The sequence below is a fragment of the Juglans microcarpa x Juglans regia genome, chromosome 3S (genome assembly GCF_004785595.1).
Source record: "Juglans microcarpa x Juglans regia isolate MS1-56 chromosome 3S, Jm3101_v1.0, whole genome shotgun sequence".
Classification (NCBI taxonomy): Eukaryota; Viridiplantae; Streptophyta; class Magnoliopsida; order Fagales; family Juglandaceae; genus Juglans; species Juglans microcarpa x Juglans regia.
In genome coordinates, this window is record NC_054599.1 from 3,884,333 (window position 1) to 3,912,142 (window position 27,810).

The 27,810-nt window shown below is 33.5% G+C and overlaps 1 protein-coding gene and 1 long non-coding RNA gene across 2 annotated transcripts; one reads left to right on the forward strand and one right to left on the reverse strand.

The window, feature by feature from the left end:
• Positions 1 to 19,800: 19,800 nt before the first annotated feature.
• LOC121258100 (transcription factor TGA7-like) lies at positions 19,801 to 26,181 on the forward strand. Its single transcript, XM_041159466.1, has 10 exons — positions 19,801 to 20,165; positions 20,316 to 20,386; positions 22,526 to 22,687; positions 22,783 to 22,851; positions 23,231 to 23,290; positions 23,376 to 23,453; positions 23,566 to 23,629; positions 23,883 to 24,154; positions 24,805 to 25,032; positions 25,787 to 26,181. The coding sequence occupies exons 3-10, from the start codon at positions 22,529 to 22,531 to the stop codon at positions 25,937 to 25,939; spliced, it is 1,083 nt and encodes a 360-aa protein (XP_041015400.1). The 5' UTR covers positions 19,801 to 20,165; positions 20,316 to 20,386; positions 22,526 to 22,528; the 3' UTR covers positions 25,940 to 26,181.
• Positions 24,717 to 25,870, reverse strand: LOC121258102. The gene is made up of 2 exons (XR_005939338.1): positions 25,737 to 25,870; positions 24,717 to 24,927 (listed from the first exon to the last, which is right to left on the reverse strand). It is a non-coding gene; the product is annotated as an uncharacterized LOC121258102 (long non-coding RNA).
• Positions 26,182 to 27,810: the final 1,629 nt, after the last annotated feature.

Consider the following 27,810-nt stretch of genomic DNA (forward strand, 5'->3'; position numbering starts at 1 on the left):
CAGCAACAGCGAACTATGCTCGATTGGTGGGAAGGGGATTTCAGATCTAAGTGCTTAGGAAGACGAAGAGATGACGAAGGGGCTTGATGTAGAGCTATGTGAGTTTTTGGGTTCGTAGATTTCATATGTGGGTGGAGAAGACGAAGACTTATGTGGCTTCATGGAGATGGGGGCTTCTTGGGTCTAACAAGATGAAGAAGAAACCGTGCATTTTGATAAGTTGAACGAAACGTGGTCGTTTCATTTTTACCACGTCCGACGCGGTTTCTTGGCGGTTTCTCTAACCGGTTACGAATAGCATTTTTCTATTATAAATGTACTGGTACTATAGGGTTTAAATACAATTATTAGTATTTATACTTGTACTATAGTATTGATTATTGACAATTAAATATTATTATACTATAGTATTAGATGTTATTAACTCTTATACTTTTACTATAACTAGTGTCTAACTTATTCCTATTAATAACTAAAGTATAATAACTAGTATTATATATTAGTATAATAGTATTACATGTTATTATAAATTTATAGATTAGTGTTTGTACATTAATATTAAATATTATTATACATTAGTATTATAATTTCATTATAAATTAGTTAATATACATTAGTATTACAGTTATTACATTAGTTTATTATACATTAATAGATGTTTACATATGTCATACACTATTATTAGTCAATTTAGTCTACTTATATTATAGTATAAGTATATTCTTTAGGAACAATAATTAGCTCATACTATTATTGAATTTAAATAACTATATAAGTTATAGTTATATAAAATATATATGATGAATGCATAGAAAAATATATATACTTTTTATAACACATGCATAATATCAGAGGTGAAAGCGGAGTTAAGAGAGCAAAGTTGGAGTCAGAGTCAGAGTCGGAGCGAAGTTAGAGTCGGTCTGACTCCACCTCTAACTCCAACTCCAGTTTTTTTGGAAAAAAAACCTCCAACTCCGACTCCCACTTGTCAGAACGAAATTGGGATTGGAGTCAAATTTTCGAAATTTTGTACAGCATACCTTCAGTACAGTTATAAATACAAAAAATATTATTTTCCCTCAAGATTAGTTGGCATTCATTACCTCAAAGTTTTGTAGGAGATTTGACACACTCCTCGAATAAACTAAGTTTTATTTATTTTTTGGTCTAAACGAAAAATTTATATTTATATTTATATTTATTATATAACTGAAGATAATTTTAATAAAAAATAGAATGGAGATTAGAATCGATGAATAAAAAGGATTATTAAAAAAAACTTCCTCTATAAAGTAAAAGAAAATATTTTTTATTTTATTTTTTGTGTCTTTAAAATTAAATAAATTTACTTTTTTACCTTCAATTGTTAGAAGGCAATATTTTGATACGAAATTTAAACGTGATTGGTCAGAGTCACTTAAAATTAGAATATTTGAAAAAAAAAACATGTCCAGGAGACCAATATCCTCGAATCAAACATCCAAAGTTTTCAGAACTAAAACCTAATGATTAGGTACCCGAGTTGCAACCATCATAATTAATTTGCCCCTAAGAGCTATGTTGCATGCTTGAAATATGCACATAAACCCTGAATTTCCTCCTCCTACTTCTTCCTCTTCTTTGGTGGCTGAAGGGCCTCTTCTTCCTCATCCTCTTCTGCTTCCTCCTCTGGTTGCTCCTCTTCCTCCACAACTTCTTCCTCTTCCTCATCCCCAGCTTCATCTTCTTCATTATCTTCTTCTTCTTCTTCTTCATCTCCATCATCATTATGGTCATTGTCATTTTCCTCATCCTCCCCATCTGCATTCTCGTTCCCAGCTCCACCAGCCTGGCCTTCATCATGCCCCTTCTCAGACTTGTCACTGTTGCTGTTCGGATTATTTCCATTACCTCCTCCCTCTTCTGCAGGGAGTTCCTCTTTGTCTTCTCCAAAGTCACCATCTGCTTTGTCGCCATCATGATCACCATTGCCCTTGTTGTCATCACCTCCATCTTCCCCGCCATCAACTTCTTCACTTTTGGATCTTGAAGTTGGTGACAACCCAGAAGGATCCTGAAATGATTCATAAACAAACTTGCAATAGGAAGAAAAACGTAACCAACCAGACATGTTTCATTGCATGTGCAAGTAGATTGATTGCAATATGCTTGAATGGTACAGAAACAAAACTACTTGACCAAAGATGTTGGTACTTGGGGGAATTACCAAGGTATATAACCAAATCAAAACCATGAACAGTGTTGATAGCCACGTCAATGACAATTAAGAAGAAATGGTATCATGGTAGTGAAATCTCAGACTCAGATATTTTAGGTGGTTTCACAATGAAACTTGAGCGGATGTGATTCAATTCGCTTAAACAGGTGTTGATTTGCATTGTGATGGATCCAAATGCCTAGTGCCATCACTGCCATGGTGAAGAAGTGTGGGGGAATTGACACCCAAACCGGAACTGTGGCAAGAATTATTCAATGTTGCGGCAGAAATACAACATGTTAATATGAAATTAAGATGAGAAATATGAAAAGTATGTTAATATTTCCTTTCTTGTCTAAACAAATACTATATTAACGTACATTTAATGAAAGGAGTGAAATTCCTCAACAATTACTCCATTACCACTAGCAAAATACACGAAAAAGTTGAAAAAAAAATGGGTTTTGAGAATTAATTGGTATCCACCCACCCGCACAAATCTTGGTCAAATCAAGAGCCACATGAACGGTCTGCAAAACGGCTTAATTTATTTTTTCCAAACATATAAGACAATGTTGCCGCAGAAGGGGATACAGAAAGAACATGTTAAGACAATCTACGATATTTCCACAGTATTCAAGAATTCTCTCAGATATAATAGCAAGGAATGGAGCAGAACCCTAGACAGAGAATGGATTGAGATACGAGGATTAGAGCATGCATGAGGCAGAAATGCGTACCACAATGTGAGGCAGTGTGCAGGTCGAAAGCATTTACATGAGTCTTATTTATATGTAGAGAAATGTTAGTATGCTATAAGTTTATCTCCTCAATTTGATCGCTCTTATATATATATATATATATATATATATATATTTACTTAATGATTAAGAAATTGACTTTTAATGTATTGGTATTTTTTTTATTTTTTAAAAATATTTAAATATGTTAAAAAAAATAAAAACACAAATTTATGCTAGGCGGCATACCCAACGGTAATTGCTAGACGGCAGCCTAGCACTACTCTTATATGTATGCTCATTGAAAGGTTTTCGGCCGTCAGTAGAGGATACGTACGTATGGTGTATAATATATGTTTTTTTTTCCAGATAAAATTTACTAGCACAACTTTATATATACAACTATGTTATAAACTTATAACTAGATCTGTTTGAAATCAAAGCATTTTTTTTGTTAAATAAAGATAGAGAAAGTTTCATTATTTACAAAAGAGTTTTACATTAAAATAGAGAAGTTGAAAAATTATAAAAATGATATTTTTTCCAAAAATACTAGCATTCAACTATGTCACCTTCAAAAAAACCCATTACACCATGTGTCGGCAGTACCATCCGTACTCCACAAAAGTATAAAAAGATTTAAATGAAATTAAAATTAAAAGTTGAATAAAATATTATTAAAATATTATTTTTATTTTTAAATTTAAAAGAATTAGATTATTTATTATATTTTATTTAAAAATTAAAAAATTTGTGATTATTAAATAAAATGAGCTAATGATTATATAAAATAAGTTGCAATGATTACTAAATCCGAACAACGCCTCACTCACCGACCGTCCATGATAAAAGTGGATGAGAAATACTTGATTCATAAAAGATTTTAAACAATTAAAATTTATAAATCAATATAATTTACTCTAATGTATTAGATTCTAAAATTATTTAAGAATACTTAACATATTATATCTAATCGCATTTTAATTTTATAAGATATCTTTATAACCTCTACTGAAATTATAAATCATCCAATTTAATTGAATATTGCTAGTCACAGACAAATTAAAAAAAAAAAAAAAAAAAAAAATCTACCTCCAAGGAAAAACCAAAACATACGAGATTTTCTTTGACTTTTCAATTGATATTAGTTCGATATTTCCTGGACGAGAGGGCCCACACAGAACCAACTATAACCAGTGAGATTTTAATACTCGACCCGCTGGCTGCGTATGTTAGCAAAAGCCCCAAAACGATTATTTAACTTTTTATTAAAAGAAAAAAAGGAATTCAACTTCGAAATTCCGATGAGAATCAGAAAATATAGAATTTTTATTTACCAACTCATTTTTAACCTTCATAATTTTTGGTGGAAAAATAAATTAATTAAAAACAAAAGAGTAGTAATTAATGAAACTCACTCGAGCTGAAGGAAGCTGAGGCACCCTGAAAAAAATCCAGAAAAGTAGAGGCCCTACAGTTTCCCAAGCACACGTTAGCAACGAACCCTGGTTAACGGTAACCATAGCGTCAACAAAGCTGCTTTTGGTCTCCATTTGTACGGAACTCTCTCGTCCTGTCACGGACAAAACAAACATCATCCTCTAAACAATAGATCTGTTCTCTGTTCGGCCCCCACCGTTCGATTTCCGCCTTAAAAAGTTCAATTTCAAATACCAAAGCGACCCTCCCTCCCAAAAACAATTCTCATAAATGAGAAGACAAAGAATGAAGGAGCATAATCATTGAAAAAGAAAAACTACCTGAGGAGTTTGAGGCGAGGCGTCGCAGTTTTAAACAAGAGATTTTCCGGGAAAATGGAAGGAAACGAGCCAAGAAGCTGAGAATCAGTGGGAAAGCACCAAGAGGTGCAGAAAGAAAAAGAAAGTGAGAGGAGAAAGAAGCAACATGAGAGGTGAAAGTTTAAGAAAAGGACGAAGGAGAAGAAAGGAGGAATCGAATTCTATTTAGAAAACGTCGTCGTACGAAGAAGGAAGAAGGAGCGTACCTACCTTGATTCGAGAAGTGTTGTGACCTGAGAGAGAGAGAGAGAGAGAGAGCGCCCGAAAAATATCGGTCAGTTTTAGGCCGAATAATGGACACAAGGCAAGAGCCGAGGACACTACAATGCTTCGGTTGCCCGATATAATGGTAGAGAGAGAGAGAGAGAGAGGTATCTACAGTACAAGCAGAGCTGAAAGGCACATTACAAAATCAAAAGAGCTAAAAAAAAACAATTGACTGCAGATGACAGAGGTCGATTGGGGAGAAAAGGAGGATTCGATTCCAGATTATCGCCACTTTAATTAACCATCATTTGACCATTCTACCCCCAATTTTGGTTGGATACCTTTTACGTCTCATTTCGTTATGCGACATTAAACGAAAATTAAAAGATAAATAAAATATTATTAAAATATTATTTTTTATATTATTTTTATTTTAAAATTTAAAAAATTTAAATTATTATTTATATTTTATTTAAAAGTTTAAAAAATTATAATAATTAGATGATATAAGATTTGTGAAAATAAAACAGACTTTAGTCAACGAAGAGATTACATATCTATAAACTGACATAACTTGACGTATCTTATAATATTGTAAGATTATTTTTATTATAAAATAGTTTAAATGTATTATATAAAATCATAAATTATTTTTATAAAATCTTTTTGAAACTATAAAATCTTTTTCTTCTTTTATCACACCCGACTTTATGCCCATTTGTTTTATTTTACTAAGCAATTGATATAGGTTAGTAATGATTGAAAAAAAAAAAAAAAAAGGAGTGCATAATCTATAGTCTTGGTCAAACACAGAATTAAGATAGGCAAAATAAGTATGTGATCAAACGAATTTAGATGTCTTTTATTTTATCATAGCGAATCAGATGTTTAGCAGCAATTGAAAAGCGCAAAACCCTATCGGTAATGATAAAACACCTACTACTTTACCACTTGTCTACAATCTTAGAATAAAATAATATATTTTTAAATATATATATTTTGATTTTGATTTTGATTTGATGCATTTAAATTATTAAAAAGTATTTTTTTATTAATAAGTTGTAAATGAATGGTAGATAGGTTGTAATTGTAGTATTGCTCAAATCCTATATAGTATGTAATTCATTATAAAGTCGTGCTATACAGAAATCTCACACTAGAAATATGTAATTTTATTTTTTTATTTTCATATTTCATACTATGAGGATAAAAATGTAAAATCACATATTTTTAAATAGTATGCAGAAGTGTGGAGCTTATATTTAGAATATTTCTTCATTCTAATTCTAGGAGGTCATAAGATCCATTTGCTTCTTAAGTGCCACATGAAAAGAACAAACGAAAGCAAAAGACAACACAAAGTTTAGACCCGTTCTCTCTGCCTCTCTCAGTAGTGATCATCAACAACTTTCTACATACTCTCACAATTTCTTATCACTCCCTTTATGGATATGGAGCAGCTGATTCACCAAATAGAAGCCCTTTCTTGGGAAAGTTTAAATATATCCCCTGAAAATGAACCTGCAAATGGTGATCCTGAATTAGCTCTCATTGGTAGAATAGTTGTAACTCTTCTGCTGAAGAGAATTTCCTTACATGCTTCTTTCAGAGCTGCTTGGAGCTTCTTTAGTAAGTTTCACATTGAAGATCTTGATGTAAACACCTTTCTCTTTACTTTTCAAAATGCCGGTGATAAGAAGAGAATCCTAAGCCAAATCCCTTCGAACTTCAAAGGGCATCTCCTTATCCTAAAAAACTGTCCTGCAGAAATTACATGGAAAGAAATTCGTCTCAACACATCACCCTTCCATATTCAAATCCATGAGCTTACCAGAAACCATATGACAAAAAAAAAAATGCTTATAAAATAAGGAATGCGCTTGGAACCTTCCTTGGTGTGAATGTTGATCCTCTTTTTGGTTTAGCTTGTAAGAAATTTATCAGAATAAAAGTGGACTTAGACATCACCAAACCTCTAAAGTAAGGACTATGGGAACCAAGGGACAACAACTTTAACACATGGGTCTCGTTTAAATATGAACGTCTTTATGATTTTTTTTATGCCTGTGGAAGGATCAGACACTCTCAAATTTTTTGCAATTCTCTAAAGTCCAACACAGGAACATATGCCTTTTGGGTCTTGGCTACGTGCAAAATCTCCTATTTTCATGTCAGCTAATCCTATTCATCAAGGTCAAGAAAGAGTCCCTAAAATCTCTATAGATTTTTCCCCAGAAGAGGAAAGGACTCAAGAAAGAGGAAGCCTTCCAGACATTGAAATGCTGGAAAATAGGGGTTTTGGTTCGTCAGCCCTCATTCTACCAATGTTACCTTTAAACGAACCAATAACAGATGATTCACAGGGAAAGGAAAAGCTGTTCTAACAGAAAAAGACCTCTCTGTAAAAGGAAATTCTTTCGTTAGAGGAAAGTTGGAAAAAAACTGGGTTTTCATCAAGCAGATAATCGGACCCTACAGAGAGATTACTCACTCAAACCTTCGATTAGAGTTAGTTCTCCCTATGAGCTTATTTCTAGCAAAAACCCAAACGAGTATATATTCAAATCTCAAGCAGATGCAAGCGGCAAGCCCAGTGGAAAATCTAAAGGCATTCTAGCGGAAAACCCAGCAAAAAATCAACTCACCTCCCAGATTTCGACAAGGTAGCAGTAAACGGGGCCAAAACTGACATCTCCACATATGTTCCCAGCCCCTGGCAGCGGCGTTCATAGCGGCATTCACAGTGGCCCTCATAGTGGCGCTCACAGCGGCGCTCCAGCGTGCGAATTCCCTCTGGATTGGATGATAAGGATGGCCTCGTCGACTGTGGTCTATTGTAGCCCCTTAACTGAAATAAATGGCTCTCCAACAACCGAAACTCCCTTATTCACTCCAGGTGTTAACTCTCCTCCACCAAACTTTGATCCATCAATCACTCAAGAGGCACAGGATTCTCAATCAATCAATCCACAAATCTTCTGTAGTAATCTCACGGGAACAGGCTCAAAGAATATTATATTTTCCCATCTATAAACACTGAAGAATGGGTCTCTAGTTGGTTGAAGACAAATGCGGAAGTCTTTATACAAACTAAACTGACTGGTTTCTCGTTGGTGGGAAACAATATTTCACAGTAGATTTCAACTGGTCTTTCTCTACAGGATCCACATGAGACGGCTGAGAGCATGAAAAGCCCACTAGAAGGTATGGCCCAAAATAACAAATGGAAATTTGGTCCCCCATTCAATGCATCAAGCCCGTTGGACCCAAAACCAAAACAATTAAATTTTGTGTCTTCTATTACTTATCATACAGTTATACTAAATGCTCCCTGGGCAGACTCAAGGCCCAACATTCGAATTGTTGAGTCTTCGCTACAAGTTGGTTCTCAAGCTGGTGGTTAAGACAGTTCAAATTCACTAATTCCCATCAAAAGGGTGGCTCCTCTTTCTAATCAAGGTTCTAACCCACCGAAAACTAAAGTGCAGAAAATACTTGAGATTGATAACCCACAGACAGGCAACATTATCAAAAAAGCTGGAGATGAGGAAAAAGAGGCGGCTGGTTTGTTACTTTCTATTAAAACAAAAGGAGCATCATCTGGTAAGAATAAAAAACAAAGGAAGTTGCAAGATCAAAGACATACACCATAGCTTTATCCAAGGCAACACTACTCGGAAAATCCAAGAAAGCTGACGAGGCGGGCTCTACCATGCCTCCAATTCTTCCATAAAGTCACTGGTTTGGAATTGTAGGGGTCTAGCCCGCCCAAAAGCAATAAGAAGTTTAAGGGCTTTTATAAATAAGTTTAATCCGGATATTATCTTTTTGTCAGAAACTACGGTGTCTAATGATAGCACCTCTATTATTGTAAATAGACTGGGTTTCCACCATTTTGTACACGCCCCCGCCTCCAAAAAAAAAGGAGGCCTTTTGTTATTATGGCGACTGGGTGTGGATATAGAAATAGTTCATATTAATGCTAATGCTATTTCTATTTTGGTTTATTTTGATTCTTTCAATAATCCTTGGTTAAGAACTTTTGTTTATGCCCCAACACAATGGCAACAAAAAACAAAATTCTGGACTCATTTGGATTCAACTCACGGTACTTTTAATGGTCCATAGCTCTGCATAGGTGATTTCAATGACTTATTAGGCCAACAAGATAAATATGATGGGAAAGGCAATGATTAGAGAACAACTGAACCGTGGTATAGCCAATGCAAAATGGTGCCTACTTTTTCCAAATGCCACTATCCAACACATAGTTTCTTCAACCTCTGATCATAATCCTCTCTTGCTTAACACTATGAAGATAAGGAAGAATCTCTCTCCTTTTAAATTTTAGGAATTCTAGACTCGAAAGCCACTCAACAATGTTATAATTGAAGAGGTATGGAACCATCAATTTTACGGGAATCTAGCTTTTATTATGTGTAATAAATTAAGGAAACAAAAAAAGTACTCAAGCATTGGAATAAAATCCACTTTAGGAAGATCCAGACCCACATCCAGCATCTTGAGTCAGAGCTAAGCAAACTCCAGAGTAACCCACCGAATCAATGGAGCTTACAGAGAGAGAAATTTCTTCATTACAAGCTTCAAGAACAACTCAAAAATGAAGAAACTTTTTAGCGACAAAAATCAAGAATCAATTGGTTCACCAAAACTGACCTAAACACAAAGTTTTATCATTTGTCAATGACTATCCGTCGAAGAAGAAATGAGATCGACTCAGTCAAGCTAAGCCCAGGTATTTGGACAATGGATCAAGATATCATTGAATCTACTTTTATAGATTTTTTTTAAATCCATTTATACCTCTACAAATCTTATTTTCTCGGAGCATCTAGAAAACATTTTCAAAAGACGGATTTTTTAGGATGAAAATAAACTCCTAATAGCTATGCCTTCGGAATTGGGAATTCTTAGTGCACTCAAACAAATTCCAAATCATAAAGCACCAGGACCAGACGGGATGACAGCTTTTTTCTATAAACATTACTGGCATATTATCAAAAAAGATGTGGTCGCGGAGGTTCAAAATTTCTTTAGAAGTGGGAAACTTCTGAAACAGATAAACCACACCACATAGCCCTCATCCCAAAAATAGTAAACCCCGTCTCCCTCCAACATTTCCAGCCAATAAGCTTGACAAATGTTATTTATAAAATCATCACAAAAATTTTGACAAATCGGCTGAAAAAATCCCTTCCATCTATAATTTCCCATTTCCAAATAGCCTTTGTACCTGGTCGCAATATCAAGGAAAATTCTATAATAGCTCATGAGATCTTCCATCACCTAAAGCATCACAAGGGGAATAAAGGTCAGATAGCTTTAAAGCTAGACATGGAAAAAGCTTTCGATTTTATTGAATGTAATTTTCTTTATGTCGTTATGAGAGTTTAGGGTTTCAACTCAACTTGGATAAATCTCATTAAAGAATGCATTTCTACTGCTTCTTTCTCTATTCTCATCAATGGTTCCCCAAAAGATCTCTTCAAGGCAAAAATGGGTCTTCGGCAAGGCGATCCCATCTCGCCATTTCTGTTCATCCTATGTACAGAGGTACTCTCAGGCTATTGGTCATATTAGAAGCATTGCAAAAGCTAGAAGGTATTAAAATCAGCAAAGGTAGTCCCCCAATATCTCACATTCTTTTTGCAGATGATTTAATTATCTTTGCAAAATCAAAAGGAAGGTCGATTCAGGCAATCAACAATACTCTAGATAAGTATCAAGCTTGGTCTGGCCAACGCATCAATCAAAGCAAATCCTCTATCTACATTACTCAAAATACTAGTCAAGCAACAAGAAGAGTAATCTCAAAGAATATGCCATACAAAGAGTCGACCTCAAAAATAAAATACTTGGGCATGCTGACAACTTTTGGTTGATCCAGGAAAGAGGACTACAAAGAATTGTTGGGAAAAATTAATAAAAGGCTGGATGGATGTAAATAAAAAATGCTCTCTCAAGTCAGTAGAACTATGCTCATCAGATGAATAGCAAGCGCCATCCCCACATATCAAATGTCAACGCACATGCTTCCAAAATCAATCTGCAAGAAACTGAACACTAATTTCAAAAATTTTTGGTGGGGGAAAGCAAATAACCAAAAGTACAAACTCTGCCTAAAATCATGGAAATCCATTTGTCAACTGAAAAATGATGGTGGATTGGCATTAAGACTGATGGAAAATATGAATGTGGCCTTGTTAGTGAAGACAGGATGGGAAATGAGCCAACCAAGCAACAATATCTGGCACAAGCTTCTATCCAAGAAATATTTGAAATAAAGCGTCTTCGAATTAGCAACCAAAAAGGTAACTGACTCGAGTCTCTAGAAAGGAACTCTAAAGACAAGACCATTACTGAAAAAAGGTGCATGTTTCAAAATTGCGAATGGTTTGTCTGTGAGAGATTGGCTAGATCTCTAGATTCCGACTCTGGAAAACTTTAAACCTATCCCTCTCACCCACACAGTCGATCTCTCGACTACCCTCAAGGTCTTTGACCTGATCTTTCAGAATAATAAATCTTGGAATATCCCAATGTTAACATCTTTGTTCCAACAAGAAAGCATAAAGGAAATCCTTAAAATTCCTTTACCCAACTCCGATCATACTACAAATTGTGCTATTTGAACTAAAACCCAAAATGAGATTTTCTCTGTTAAAAGTGCCCACCATCTTGTATCAACTATTGCCAACTACTCCAGAGAAGCAATCCCGGATATTTCATGGGGAAAAATCTAGAAACTCAGGATCCATGACGGCCACAAGCTCCTTTTATGGAAGATACTTTGAGATATTTTACCAACAAGAGAGCGCCTTAAAAGGTTCATTCCAAGCATTCCTTCCATAAATTGCCCACTCTGTGATGAGAAAGAAGAGACTCTCATGCACCTATTCATCAAATGCCCCATAACAAGAATTCTCTGGAGTTGTAGCAGATGGCCTTTAAATCTATCTTCCCTAGCGGTAAATTCAATGAAGGATTAGTTCTAATTTATTTTATACCCCTAGAAAAAACTCAGTCTTACCTCCCAGGAAGAATACCCCTTCAAAATTTTTGCTGATCTGATCCTAGATTTTATCTGGAGGCTTTGAGATGACAAGTCTATAATCACAAGGAACTCTCTCTTCACAATCTTTCACAATAGTTGAATCTCTCTTATCAAGAAAATCTGCATGCATGGAAAGAAAAACTTGAATCCAACGTGGTGAAGGAATGGTAAAAACCTCTCACAAATCAAATATGCATATCCTTTGATGTAGCAGTCAGGAATTCTTTCTCCTTGGTTTCGGCTGTAAGCAGAAACTCAACAGGAGAAGTCATCAAAATCTTGACCGAAACAAATTTTACTACTACCCCGGTGATTGCAGAGGCACTTGCGGTAAAGTTAGCTCTTAAAATGGCGGAACACCTCAACTATCCATTTATCTCTCTAGCTGGAGACTCTCAGTTAGTGATTTCTTCTATTTATAAAGAGTAACAGATCTGGCAAATAGCACCAATTTCGAAAGATATTGCAAACTCTTTGAAATCTCACATGGGTTGGAGTTTTCACAAGATTGATCGATCCCAAAATCGATTTGCGCACTCGGTTGCGCAACAGGCAGCTACAAACTCTTTGTTTGGTAGCATTCCATTATAAATTATTCCTTCTACTATTTTGTATATCGATAGTGGGAAAGACCCTCCTTAGTCGTTTGTAATAATTTATATTTTATTTATAATATTCAAGCTTACTTAAAAAAAAAAATGTGCCTCATGAAAAAAATTTCGTGTATCTATTAATTTTTTAGAAATGATATTTGTAATCTTATAGTGTGTAAATTTCATGTAGGTCTTTAAAAAAGTGAGCAAATCTGTAATCTACATAAAAAAAAAAAAGAAGTTATTTTTTAATAATAGACTCCGCTTTTTTAAAAGAGTACACAGAACTTACACGCTCTAAAATTATATCTAACATTACTCTCTTCATTTGTATGCTAAAAATCCCCTCCCTTTTTTTCATAAGTGGGGTTTAGGAAAGAATAATTCGATTCAATGCATTGCAGTATTTGCAATATTGACTCACTTTAATAAACTAGGGTGCCTTTACACTTTACAGATGAGAATAAAGGACTATTTTTCACACTAGCTCCGAATAGGCGTGACAAAAAAAAAAACTTGGTAAATGTATAGGAAGCGACAAAATTCACCAGCATTTGTTCTAAAGTCACCTTTAATTTGCCATTCCATATTATGATTCTTCCTGAGGCTTCACCACCAACCCCAACAATATGTTCATCTCCTAATTTCCGACTTGACTTTGTGATTATCAAAGTTCATCCCCCAGCTCTAAATTTAAATTCACTTTTAATCATCCTATGATTTTAGCCTTTTGATCAAAGTCAAAACTTTGGTTCGAATTGGAGTTTTTCGTAAGTGCACTTCCGATAATTCAAATAAAAATCATCTGAAGGTTTCAAAAAGGTAAACATAGTTCTCCGATGACTCCGAAAGTATAAATACAGAGTTTCAAACCCAGAATGTCTAGTATATAATGCTTGCCCCAGGATCACTACGTCTCCATGTGGGATTTATTGCACAATTTGATTGATTGTATAAGTGACTGGGGATTGCAATAACATTATTTGCTGGAAGAGAGAGAAAATAAATGTGTGATAAATGTTTCATCACATTCTTCGGTAACTCATCCAAATTCATACTATTCAAAAGGATTGCCTATATTTCCCAGCTGCCTGAGTGCACATCATCAAAAGCCCAGAAGAGATGGAAAGTGTGGCTCCTGAACTTTATTTGGAGACACCATCGTTCTCTCAGCCATTCAAAATCTGCATAGATTGTTGGAGACTTGGAAGGAAACCATTCTCCAACAAATCGACAATGCAGGCTCTATCAGTGTGATCGTCAAATCCACTTTTGATGTAAAAAAAGAAATCGGAGCCGCCATAGAGAAAAGAAGAACCCCATGGGCTACGAGTAAGATAAGGAAAGGCCATCTAGCCCATCCTTTTACTAAATTGGATTTGGAAAGCACCACGAGCTGTACACTCAACAGCTAATTGTCAGCCCATCTATTCCAAATTGGGTAGAGAAGTTTGATCCAATAACTTTTTTTGTCTTTATAATTATTAGGTATAATAAATCAACTCATGCACTAGTGTATGAGAGGATGGATAACGAAAGATAAATGGTATTTGCAGTCCTACGATATGTGTTAGATATTTAAAAAAAAAAGGTAAATAAATCTGGAATCCATATGAGAAAATTATTTTTTAATAATAGATTCTACTTCTTTTCAAAATTGATACATAAGGCTTGTATACTTTAAAACTGTATCTACAATTACTCGTAATGAAAACCATAATGAATTTTTTTTTTTTAAATGTAATATAGAGCATCTTTTCGGACCGATGAGAGAAAATTCTTGTCTATGAAGTGCCGAGTATACTTGCAAGCGACTTGTGAAACTCTTCACTTTAAGATAATATTATAGTGAGAATTATTTTATATAAAGTGCTTGTCTACATGATACTACCACACACACACACACACAGAGGAGAAAATAAATATACTATAATTTGAAATATCCAAAATAAATAATTTATTTTATTTAATTAATAAAATCTAACATGTGAACCCCACATCACATGAGGATGATCAATGCAAGCGGCAATCGGACTTTTGTGGGCCGGGCTCAATCCCCAATCGAATAATTAAAGGGGAAGAGACAACCGACAAAAATGGCAAAATTGTGGTTTCCTTGATTTAAGTTATTTTTACAGGTATTTTTACAGGTAGAAGTGTAAATATTTTTTTTTATAATAGAAAATAATTTAAATTATTATTTTTTATTAAAAAAATTATTAAGTATAATTTTTCTTTTCCTTTGCAACGTTCCCCATCTATTAAGTTCTCGTTTGGATAGTGAGATGAAAGGAGATAATTTTAGATAAAAGTTAAAAATTGAATAAAATATTGTTAAAATATTATTTTTTTAATATTATTATTATTTTAAAACTTAAAAAAGTTGAATTGTTTATTATATTTTATGTAAAAATTTAAAAAAATTATAATATTGAAATGAGATAAAATCGTTTCTGTATCTAAACGATGCCTAAAAAGTGCAATGGAGACAAATTTATTTGGGTGATGTGATCACCCATTACCTCTAAACTTCCTTGTTTGTCCAATTTTTTCCTACCCTTTTTTCTTTCATATTTATTCCTTGTTATAAATAATGAACAGGTCTTTTCAGCATCTCCACTTGTTTTTTAGAACACAATGACCACTCAAAACACTGAGAATCCTTCTTCTTTTTGTGTCTTCTGTCCTTTTTTTTTTTTTTTTTTTTCTCTGGACTTTGAGAATCCCCTTCGTCCTTGGCCTTAGAAAATTCCCTACGTGTGTTTGACTCCCCACTTGTTGGTATTACCACTTTTAAATTGCTTTAAGACTTTATGCCACACCACAAATGGTTCGTATAGTTTGTCCTCACGAACAAGTACTAAAACTAGCATAGAATAGAGGAAAACGGGTACTACTTTGATTATTCATATGACAACCAAGCATGATTGTTCATTTTTTCTGTATGTTTGTGCATTGGATAATTTGTTAACCACTTGTTCATAGGAAAATTATTCGTGCAAATGATCCAGACATACAAGTCTTTTGGAAAAAGACATAAAAAAGATTCATTTTTTTTATGATGGGTTTACTTTTTTTTCAAAGAGCTTATACTAGATTTGCAAAATCTAAACTCCTTTGCTATTAGGTTTTTAGATTTCCGGATAGGTGTCCTACCGTTTGGTATGTTGTGTGTATATATATATATATATAAGTAGACTCCACATAATTATTTTGAAAAAGAGTGAGATCTACTATTAAAAAATTAATTTTTTCATATGGGTCATGTTTTATTTATTTTTTTCAAAACAACTACACGGCGGTTCCAAATATCTTTTTTTATAATTTGTTCATAAGATGTAGAGGTATTTTTTATAAGGTATAGGATGTGAAGTGGTGAATATATATTTGCTGATGAGAAGAATTATATATATATATATATATATATATGTTGAAAACTAGGTAGGAAAAGCACATAAAACTTACCTTTTGTCATCCTCCTTGTGTTTGTAGTGTCAATGTGTACGAGCAATGCTACACAATCTTTCAACTTCTACACACCATATTTTTTAAAATTTTTAAATTTTTAATATTTTTTTTAATTTCTTTTTTTTTAAACTAATTTAATTCTTCTATTCATTATTCATATATTAAATATTGGTAAAAGAAAAAGATAATAAAAATTAAAAAAAAAATGTGATTTGTGGAGATTATGTAAATAGTAGAAGGTTATATAGATTTTTCGTCTTTTCATACTAGAGATAAGGCTCGAGTTCAACCAAAAACAAACATGAAATTTAATAATAATAGTGGTACGAGTACCAAAACTCAGTTAACAAATTTTGGATTTTTTTTAATTTGAAAAATACTTTAGCCACAAATGGATTATATAAAAGTAAATTCATAAATTGATGTAGTTTGATATAGTATACCAGATTATAAAATTATTTTTTATTATAAAATAGATCTAACAGATTCCATGAAGTCACATCAATTTATGGATTTACTTTGTACAATTTCTCTGTATTTGTAGCAGTCAACTTTTAATTTTTTTTTTTACATAATACTATAAGAACCCTTCGTCAAGAAGCAAGTTTCATGGAGTATATGATCTCTTGGTCATGTTCTTTCTATAAGCAATTATCAGCACTAAAGTTACTTTTTCTTATAGTTAAAAATCAAAATCACTTCAATTCATAAGTTGGTTTTGACATCGGACCTATTAAAAGTGACGAGGAAGTAGTTGGTATACTAGGGTTTATGTTCTTGTTGGAAAAGAAAAGGGTCTCTCAATCTAATTATATAGTTTTAGCCAGTGACACGTAGTGACTGCGATTGTAAACATTCTCCATTATGCACTTACTTGTATTAGTAAAATATACTCTCTTATGAGATTCATTGATCTACTAGTCCTTCTTTTTTCTTTCCTTTGTACACTTTGCATGCATGTACTTTATGTCAATTATTTTCCAATACAAAAAGACATACTTCTTTTAATTAAACTAGAAATATGAAATTAATAAAAAAGAAAAAGTGAGCAGGTTTGTCCAAACTTAGTGCCTTTTTCTTTTCCATTTTCATTTAAATGAGATTTTTTGGTCTATTTTCTTCAGATTTGTTTGGCGAGCGATTAAGCATGATCACTTGGGACTCCTAAAGTGGTGGGAAGTGGGAACTTGGGGGAGTTAAAAGAGGCGGCCTTTAGCTTATCAGAGAGCAAAAGGCGAAAGAAGATCACAATATATCTTCCACCCATAAACCTCTAAAGCAAAAGCTAGCCAAACCTAATTTAGGTGGTTTGTTTTCTTACGGCAAGGCATATAATATATATCACACTCATACGCGCACACGTATGCATGCATGCGTCTTAGATTCTGTTTAGATATAGAAACGATTTTATCTCATCTTATTATTATATTTTTTTAAAATTTTTACGCAAAATATAATAAATAATTCAATTTTTTTAAATTTTAAAACAATAATAATATTAAAAAATAATATTCTAATAATATTTCATTCAACTTTCATTTAAAACTTTTCCATCTCATCTCACTATCCAAACAAGACCTCAAACCAATTATCTCAATTTCTGCTTGCATGAAATTGATGTTTACTCACTTTTTACTTTAGGAAAATGATTTTGTGCAGATCTAAAACGTACACGGCTTATACATGCCCTTTTTTAAAAAAGGTAGAAGACATTACTCTTTGAGTCTTGACTTAACGATGGTTAATTTCATGAACTCAAGATCATGTACAAGCTAGGTATCATCACTAGCTACTACTGATTTTAAATACTAATTACCTTCTTGGTCATTAAGATTGTAATCAATTCGGAAAAATTCAATATCTGTTTCGTTTGTTACGTTGCTTGTGAATATAAAATTATAATTTATTATTAAACGATATAATTTTTATAAAACTTTATTTGACTCATACAAATTTCAATAATTTTGTAGTTGTTATAATTTGAAGTATTGTTTTTGATATTGTAATGAGAATATTTTTATGTATTCAGAAAGTTAATTAAGAGAAAATCATGATTTAATTCTATTGGTATTTTTTTAATCCTTATATAGATATAAATAATTGATATATATGTATATATTTATATATAAACTATAAAAAATATATATGAAAACTCAAATTTTTCTTGTTAAAATTTGCAAATAAAGTTATAAGTACGTATATTATTATTGTTTATATATTCTTTTTATTGTATTGCTTTCTGAAGCTCTAAAATTCTAAATAATTATATATTAAGTAATTAATGAGATAAGGAAGTTGTTATTGAAAATGGAGTTTTCGAATATTCGCAGCATTATAATATATTAATTAATTGGCTTCAAGAGGACAAAGAAAAACTACTTTGAATTTAGAATTATTTACCTACCTACATAAAGTTCGTGGGACACTGATGAACAACCTACATTCTGCATCATTATATACTTCGGGTCTTTACTTTGCATGCATGCGTACAAAAATTACCTGTGCATGATCACCTTCCAAGTCGGGCTCTCCCACCAATCAAGACCATCCACGTAATTATACTTTACAATAAATTGTACTAAATAATGTATATATAAATCCCCCCCCCTTTTTTTTACATCTTTAAATATTTTTAAGAAAAAAAAATTAATATACTAATAGTCATTTCCTCAATTATTAAAATTTTTTTTTTATATAAATAAATACATAAGCAGTCAAAATGAGTAGACAAATAACAGGCATAAGTCTCGCACAAGTTTTTTATAAAAAAAATTGACCACAAAAATAAATAAATAAAAGTAATTTTTCATACTTTTTCATAATGAGGTCTTATTTTTATTTTTATTTTTTATAAAAGACTGCACAAAATTTATATATCTAAAACTTGTATATACACTATATATATTCGAATTGTCACAATCGTACTAATTTCTTAGTTCCGAATATTTTACGCATAATATCACTAGAATCAGAAACTTCAAATCTTTAAGATATCTCCTTGCCCTTTTCTTAATGTGGCGATACAATCGCATGCACCACCTAGAAGTTGTCGAAGATCATGTCTTTTTTATTCTACAAGCAATTCATCTATGTTCTTCCATTACCAAATGTGAATTTGGAAGCAATGAAAATAAAAATATCTTTTCATATGGTCAAAATAGTCAGCTATAATGTATCTTCACATATTACAATACGATCTCGAGAAATATGAGTTCAACAATTCATTCATCATTTTTTTTCCTTTAATTTGGATCGTGCAAATATTTCCAAGTTAAGGCATTAATTAATTTTTTTTATAAATTCTTATTCTGAATATTTTATTATTTTTAATAATTTTTACATAATTTTTAGGAGTTTGGTTTTAGAATTATGAATGTAACCACCAAATTTACTCTTATATAAGGTATTTTTTCGTCATAAATGAGAGTTATCAAGAAATTTATATATCGTCTTTCTTCTTAAAAAAATGAAAACTTTTTTCTAAATATTATAGTGGTTTAAGTGGGATTTCTTATTTTACATTGACCTACTTATATCGTATTTATTTCAAAATAGATATTTGATTAGGGAAAAAAAAAAGTTCTAAATCATAGCATGGTTGAAATGGGGAGATGCCCTTCCATCGATTAATGATGTCATCCAAGGCTGTCATGGACTCATGCGTGACATTATGGTGGGCGCACGTTAAGCGGAGGTGTGCGAAGGTTAACTGATTTTCAATCATTGACTTTCTCTCTCTTTGTGTGAAGACTTTCGCCGAGTTCCTCTGCTTTTAAGTGGGAACGCAGCGACCTGAGGGACGTTAACGGTTGACTGTGGCGTTCAAATACTGAACCATTAGTTTTTGCATTCTTATTCTTTCTTATAAATATTTTGTTATCCATATTTTATGTTTTGTCCTTATGCATATAGTTAATTCGGTTCGGTTTCTTTAATCTGTAGTCCTTATGTGTAGCTTTTGGTTCTTGTTTGTTTCCGGGGAAAAACGTTATTAAATTCGCTGAAGCTGAGCTTAAATACAGTTTGAAGTACAAAATTAGGGCTTCCTGAGCTGGATTTGGAGCTTTCCACTTCAATCAAAACTAGGTCTGTTTCTTCGTTGTGTACCGACCATATTCAGCTTTTGCTCTGTTTTTCCCCCCCTCTCCTGACACTGAAACTGGATCTTTCAAAAGAAAAATATGTTTTTTCCTCGGTAGAATTGTGTCTAATTTGAAAAGTTTTTTTTTTGGTCAGTTTTTGTTGAAGGGCATGTGGATTTTGGCGCCATTTTGCTGCAAAAGGTTATCTGGAGAATGCTGTGAAGGGTAAGCACACGTTGGTAACGTGTTCTTATGAATCGTATCTGAATAGTGTACATGTTTTCAGTTTTTTTTTTTTTTTTCTTTGATTATATAGTGGAGGGAGTGCCAATTGCTACTCTTTTGCTTTGCAATTTACAGATTTATAAGAATAGTCTGTCTTGCTCGCATGTGTAGATGTGCGCGCGCGGACTGTTCTTAATCTACTGTCCTGGGGCTGATTGAAATAGGAAGCTAACAAATCTTTCTCATGCATTTTGCTCTATGTTTAGAATCTAGAATAGTGTCGAATTGGCTATGAACCAACAAATAGGACGTAGTTACTTAATTCAGTCCGATGGTTTGACACAGATGACGGGCTTCAGCCCCGTATTGGAGAACAATTCTAGTTTGCTGTGGGCGCCTTTGTGCATTTATTTATTGAAAGGAGGCACTTTTTTCGAAATTTAGCAAATGATTGTTAGGAAGTTTGGTTTATGTGAGATCAATACATGTTTTTACATTTATTGGATATTCTAAGGAGGAAACTTTTGTGTTAGATTGTTAGGAAGTTTGTGTGAGAAGATAGGAAAAAGCTTAGCCAAGTATCATTAGTTTTTGGCTAATTTTGAATCTGATTTATCAAAGATATCGATCTCCATTTCGCATTTTCGGGATTCATGTTGAGGCAAGACAGTGGAGGCTTAGGAAGCTTTAATGGGATTTTCATAGGTTGGCATTGGAGAAGAAAAGCAGGGTCTGGTAACTAGCCTTGACTGTTACCAACTATAGGATGTATTGATAGGTGATATGGTTTCTAGGAACAGAGATGTGATCAAAGAATGGATTTAAATCTCCAGGCACAAAAACCTTCAGCTTTCAGTCATTTAAATTTTAATCATGTTTGGAGGGCACCTAACGAGAAGTACTAAACCATAATTACTGCCAATATGGGAGAACCACTGTTTCCTTTGGAAAATAATCGGTGAACTCTTGCATCTATTCCTCCTGCAGAATAAGTATGATGTGGATTATTTTATCCACATAGGAGCTGCTTTGCTTCCCGCTACCTGTATTGGACTATTATGTTAATGCTTGCCGCCACTTATTTTGCACATACTTAACCAGGTATATTGAAGAACCTTATGTAAATTGTGAGGGAATCAACATATTTGATGGATTTTTGGGGTTTATTAAATGGTACTAATTATATTAAATTGGCTTCTACTGTTCAGGGAGATCTTACAGCTATTTGAACTGAGGCAAATGCACAAGCATGACAAAGATTTACTCCCTCTGTGCCACATTAGATGAAAATATTTAAATACAAAACATTATCCACTAAACTTCACTGAGTACCCCTTAAATTTGAAACCGCTTTTACAAATTTGATGTTCGCCAATTTTGATCTGCATTTCTTAGCCTATATTAGGGATATTTTAAAGAATGAAAAAAGAGATACTTCACCATTATCTTGCTAGATGCTGAAACGCATGGAGTACAACTGTAAATGCAAGCTTAGGTTCTGGTATAGGGTATTGTGGGCAGATCATCTTCTTTACATCTTTCTGTTGCGAGCATTATTTTTTCTAATGATTGCGATAAGTATGGACCTTTGGGATTCATCCTCAATTCTTTAATTGGCTTCCTGAGATAAGGAAATTTACAATCTAAAAGCAACAATGATCTATATCAGTGGATGCTTTAGGCTCTCCACTTCTGGTTTCAATTTTGTCATAAACTTTCCATGTCTTGACAGTAAAAATTTTAAAAGTTCAAATGTTTATGTTGCTTATCAATGTCTCATGAGTTGTGAAAATAACAAACTTGCAAGTTCATTTACAAGTCTCCTGGTGTCTCAGTAGGCAATTTAATAAAATTGTCTGCAGACACTCACTCATTATGTAGTCTCTTCAACAAGGCTGGGTATATCACTTACACTTTTATGCTGTGTTTAAATGAGATAATTTCGATCAGAAATACTGCCTAGTTATCCATGTATGGCCAAACTCTTGAATCATCATTTATGTTCTGGAAAACACTGACAGACAACTGTTACAAATATTCGTATCACTCATTTCATTAGTTAGAAACAATGTTTGCTGCTGCAGGAGAGTTAATAAAAGTTTTCATATTTCTTTTTTGTCTTTTCCTTGTTAATCAAAGGTTATGAGCTCTGCATCAATTCAACCTTTCACCTCGAGAAGGATGGGCATATATAATCCGTTCCAACAGGTTAGCGTGTGGGGAGACACCTTCAAAGGTGATAGTAGCCCAAATACAGGTGCTTCAACAGTTCTACAGGTGGATGCTGGAATGCACAACAAGGTGAAGAAACATGAAACTGAAACTCCTTGTTTTTTGATTTAGAGTTCTTTTATCTGTTACTGAACTTTTAACAATTTTCTGAAATGATCTGGTAGTCTGAAATTATTTCTCAAGAATCAATGGGACCTTCCAGAAATGATGAAGGAAACAATTCTGCTGATAAGGTGAAGAAATTGCACCATGTGCTCTCTCTCTCTCTCTCTCCTCTCTCCATGTCCCAAACTTTATAGGTAGTAAACCATATATCTGCCTATATTCATACTTATCAAGCAAAGTGCACAATATTATCATCAAGTTAGGAGAGCATTTGATTGTGCATGGAATTTCATTAAGGAAAAGTTGTACTTTTTCCAGTGCCAAACAAGAATTTGCTACTTGTATGGATTTTTTATCAAGAATTTGTTACCACGCTTGATTATAATTCAATTACGTGGTGTTCACTTTGACAAGGGTACTTGTGGGCACGTCAGTGTCACGTTGTGATATTGAGCAATTAATATCTTATTTAAGTGGGAAAATGTAAATGTACATATCTATGTACAGGTAAAGAGACGCCTGGCACAAAATCGTGAAGCAGCTCGTAAAAGTCGTTTGCGGAAAAAGGTGAAAAAATGCATTTGTGTAATAACTTCATAGTTGGAACTTAGACAGCTCATTAGGTTCCAAATTTTGATTATTTTTGCCATAGGCCTATGTGCAACAGTTAGAAACAAGTCGATTGAAGCTGGCACAACTGGAGCAGGAACTTGAGAAAGCTAGGAAGCAGGTTAGGTGAAGCCCACCAGTTTTGGTTTTTCCCTGTCGTCTAATATCTCTGTTGATTGATCATGAGTTGAAATTCAGTATTTATCTAATTGTCACCGAATGCCTGATTGTAGGGTATGTACGTACAAAGTGCACTAGATACAAGTCATGTAGGATTTTCTGGAAATGTAAACTCAGGTTTGTGATTCCAACTACTGGTAATTACCATTATATGACAATAATAGTAACTTGATAGCAATATATACTAATGTACCTAATGTAGAACTCTCCTTGTGATTCTGAGTGTATTAAGTGAAATGAATAAAAAAAATGTATATATGTTTTTATTTAAGGACATAACATTTGAAATTTGACATGCTGTGATATGTTCTTTTTTATTACTTTTTAGTCAACTTTTTAGTTGACCTTTTCTCAACTATGGATCTTGCAGGCATTGCTGCATTTGAGATGGAATATGCACACTGGGTTGAAGAGCAAAATAGACAGATTTGTGAACTGAGAAGTGCATTGCAAGCTCATATAACTGAAATAGAACTTCGTATGCTTGTAGAGAGTGGCTTGAACCATTATCATAGTCTTTTTCGTATGAAAGCAGATGCTGCAAAGGCTGATGTATTTTATTTGATGTCCGGTGTGTGGAGAACATCTACAGAACGCTTTTTTCTTTGGATTGGAGGATTCCGCCCATCGGAGCTTCTCAACGTAATAAGTAGTTCATTCAATATCTCAGTGCTTAATGGATGCTTATGTGTTACTGTTTAAACAAATCACACCTTCATCTACCTTTTTTTTAACATTTCTGATTGACTCTATTTACAAACCATTATCTGTATTATCACCATGGTGGCTTAATGTCCAAACCTGTGCTAGGACTGTATGTATCGACAATCTAACATTAACCCAGCATATTATGGGAAAGGGTAAAAAAATTCATGCAGCACACCGACATCTAGCATTTTGAGAAGAAGTTTGCAAGGAGAAGTTGTCACATATTCTTCAACATCTAGCATATTATGGGAAAGGGCTTACTGTCCAATGCTGTTGAATGATAATTAGTAAGAGTAAGATGGTGCAGAAAAGCATCGCATTTCGGACATTATGGATGTTGGTGGTGCCTTATAATTTTTACACCATCAAATAGCAGGACATGCCACTTTACTTTGTAGCTTCATGAGTTGTGCATATAGTTTTTTTTTCCCGTCAATTCTTTTTAACAAGTGTTTAGTTGTGTTATCATTGACTATTTGATGTTCCAGAATATACATTAGCCAAGTAGAAACAGTTTGATATTATGCTGAATTGCTTCACCACATCTGATATGATTACATCACTTTGATTCATTTTTTTGGCAGATCATCAGGCCACAATTTGAGCCTATGACTGATCAACAAGTTCTGAATGTATGCAACCTCCGACAGTCATCTCAGCAAGCAGAAGACGCCCTCTCACAAGGAATGGAAAAACTCCAGCAGAGTCTGGCCCAGAGCATAGGAATTCAATCAGTAATTGCAGGTAATTATGGGTCACAGATGGCTGCCGAAATGGAGAAGTTGGAAGCACTAGAGGGATTTGTGAACCAGGTAATATTAAAGATGGCAGTGCTGAATAATTTTAGTTTACCTCAGAAATTTGAATTGGATATAGCACAGCTAACTCACTATGTCGAGAAAGCTTCCGTAAATTCAAGCTTGGCTTCTTGAAGATGTGAGAGACTATTGGGTCTTTAAATGAATACAGAACTGCCAGACCTTTGGGCTCTTAGACTAAGGCCACATTTGGATGTTGAGATGGTCCCGATCCATCTCATCTCATCTCAACATCAAAAAACTAATCATTACAATTTCAATTTCAAATCTTCAATTTTTTCATCTCATTATTACCTAATCATTACAATTTTCTCAAACTTCCAAACAAAACACAAAAAACAATTCAATTTTTTCAAATTCCAAAACAAAAATTATATTTTAACAATATTTTAACTTTATAATATTTTTATTCAACTTGTTCTCTTTGCTTTTCCAAAACCTCATAAAATATTTTAACTCAAACCATTTCATTACTATACATAGATTTCTCATCTCAAATATCCAAACAAGGCCTAAGCTACTCTATATATTCATCCACCGATAATGTTAACTATATAGCTCAATTATGTTTAATCATTCGGGGAAAGCAAAACCTGCGTTGAGAATCTAACTATGATGAAACAGATATTCAAGGTTTAGGATCAAGGTTTCTGTATCTAGACTTTCTGTAATGATTACCATTTCTATATGTGCAGTACCTTTTTTAATTGAATTACTGACTTTTTCACTCGACTCTTCTACAAAACAGGCAGATCATCTTCGGCAACAAACTCTGCAGCAAATGTCTCGCATCCTAACAACCCACCAAACAGCTCGAGGCTTGCTCGCCTTGGGGGAGTACTTTCATCGTCTTCGTGCTCTCAGTTCACTTTGGGCTGCTCGTCCTCGTGAACCTGCATAGTGTAGCTAGCACCTCTAGAATCACCTAATTTAGGTAACACTACATATAGGTTGTTGTTGCCACCCTCAGCTGCAAAAGGAATGAATATCGCACTTTTGTTTCAAATCAGTTTCGATAACTTGATAGGGTGTAAATATAATTTTCAAGGTTGTGTATCAAGTAGAATATAGGAAATCCGAGTTTCCCTACAATGCGTGTTGTAAGCTATGATGTGAGTATTGAATAAAACGAAAAACAAGAACAAGAGTTGCGAGCATGCTGGTCATTCAGCAAACATAGAAGAGAAACTGTTGAACAGAACAAGATTTTTTTTCTATTTTTCTTAGTAGAACATGGAATAGACATATACTAATCAACACTCTATCATAGGCGCAACTAAAAAGAGTAGAGTCCCTAGAAGGCTCAAATCTGTCTTTAACGGAATCACGCCGGCATTGCCTCTGCATCAGTTCGATTTCTACTCTTGCCTGAGCCTACTGCACCTTGGGCTGATAACTCTCACTCACAAGAAACGAGTTTTGTCAACCCCTCCAAATCTGGAACATTCTCCAATTCTTTCTCCGTCCTTAATATCTCAGTAACCCATTGCGGAATGAATTCACCATTTCTGGCTCAAACAGCACCCACCATAAGTATTCTGAAAGAGCAATAAATCGGATCAAAACGAGAGAGAGAGAGAGGACTACATGCAAGCATTAGAAACATCGAAACGAGGTTTGAAGAAACCCAGGAGTTAATTCTTTTAAAGATGAAGAAGATCCATCCCAATATGTACACAACACAACCAATCCTTCGTTGGGAGTTCTGCTCTGTTATTGCAGTGTGATGAGGAAATGGGCAAAACGGTAATATTGAGGCGTATCTTACAAAGGAATCCAAACCGTCAACAAAAAAAATTAAACATTTCAGAAGAACAAGACGACAAAAAAGTCCTAAAATAGAATGCGTCTGTCGTCTGTGTGCGTGTGTCTATATATAAATATTAGGTCGGAACAACGTGTAAATCATATTTGTCTAATTTGATGAAATAATTAATTTAAAAAAAATAGTATATATTTCATAAAAAGGTTGATTTCAATCAATAATTTAAGACATATGAGAAAAAATGTAGATCTTTGTATGGAAATTTCTTTTATGCGCAAACATGATTCCCTGTAGATCTTTGTATTGTTGCACATTAGGTTTGATTTTCATAAATCCCCTATCTATGATTCAATCTGTGCCCTTTTTTCACAATGAGTTTCCTACATTCTATTTTATTTTTAGTGAAGCAAATAATTAATTCTAAAAAATTTCATACAGATCATATTAAATGAAGCAAATGAGATAGTAAATCTTAGAATAGAACAAATCTATTAAAAGAAATCAATATCACAAGGAAAGGAAATATTCATACAACAAACATACAATGTCACAATTTATCTTGACTATAGGTGCATTTATATAAATATAAAAAAAATTGAATAAAATTTTTTTAGATAAGATAGAAGAGAACATACCAGAAAGTAGAGGACAAACAAAAGAACAGTACAAATAAAGGAAATTGATAACAACCGGATTGACAAACAGTAAAATAAGAGCAAAAGTAACAAATCTATAAAAAAAATACATTAGAAAACATTATATCTATATTAATAAAATATATTTTCGCACTTTATGAAGATTTATAATTATATTAATAAAATTATTATTGTTAGTTTTAATAATTAAAGATTATTCTGGTGGTGTGCAATATTGGTTAGCAATGTATTTTTTTCTCATTTGAAGCCCAAAGAGAAAAAGAAAAGTCGGCCTAGTTTATCTAGGCCCGTATTTTGCCATGAAGCCCAGCCCACCCATTCTTTCTTCCAGATCCCACTCACTTTTCATAT

Coding starts and splice junctions, on each gene's coding strand:
- LOC121258100 (XM_041159466.1), top strand. CDS start 22,529: ATGAGCTCTGCATCAATTCAACCTTTCACCTCGAGAAGGATGGGCATA. Junction 22,852..23,230: donor GAAACAATTCTGCTGATAAG/GTGAAGAAATTG, acceptor ATCTATGTACAG/GTAAAGAGACGCCTGGCACA. Junction 25,033..25,786: donor TAGAGGGATTTGTGAACCAG/GTAATATTAAAG, acceptor TCTACAAAACAG/GCAGATCATCTTCGGCAACA.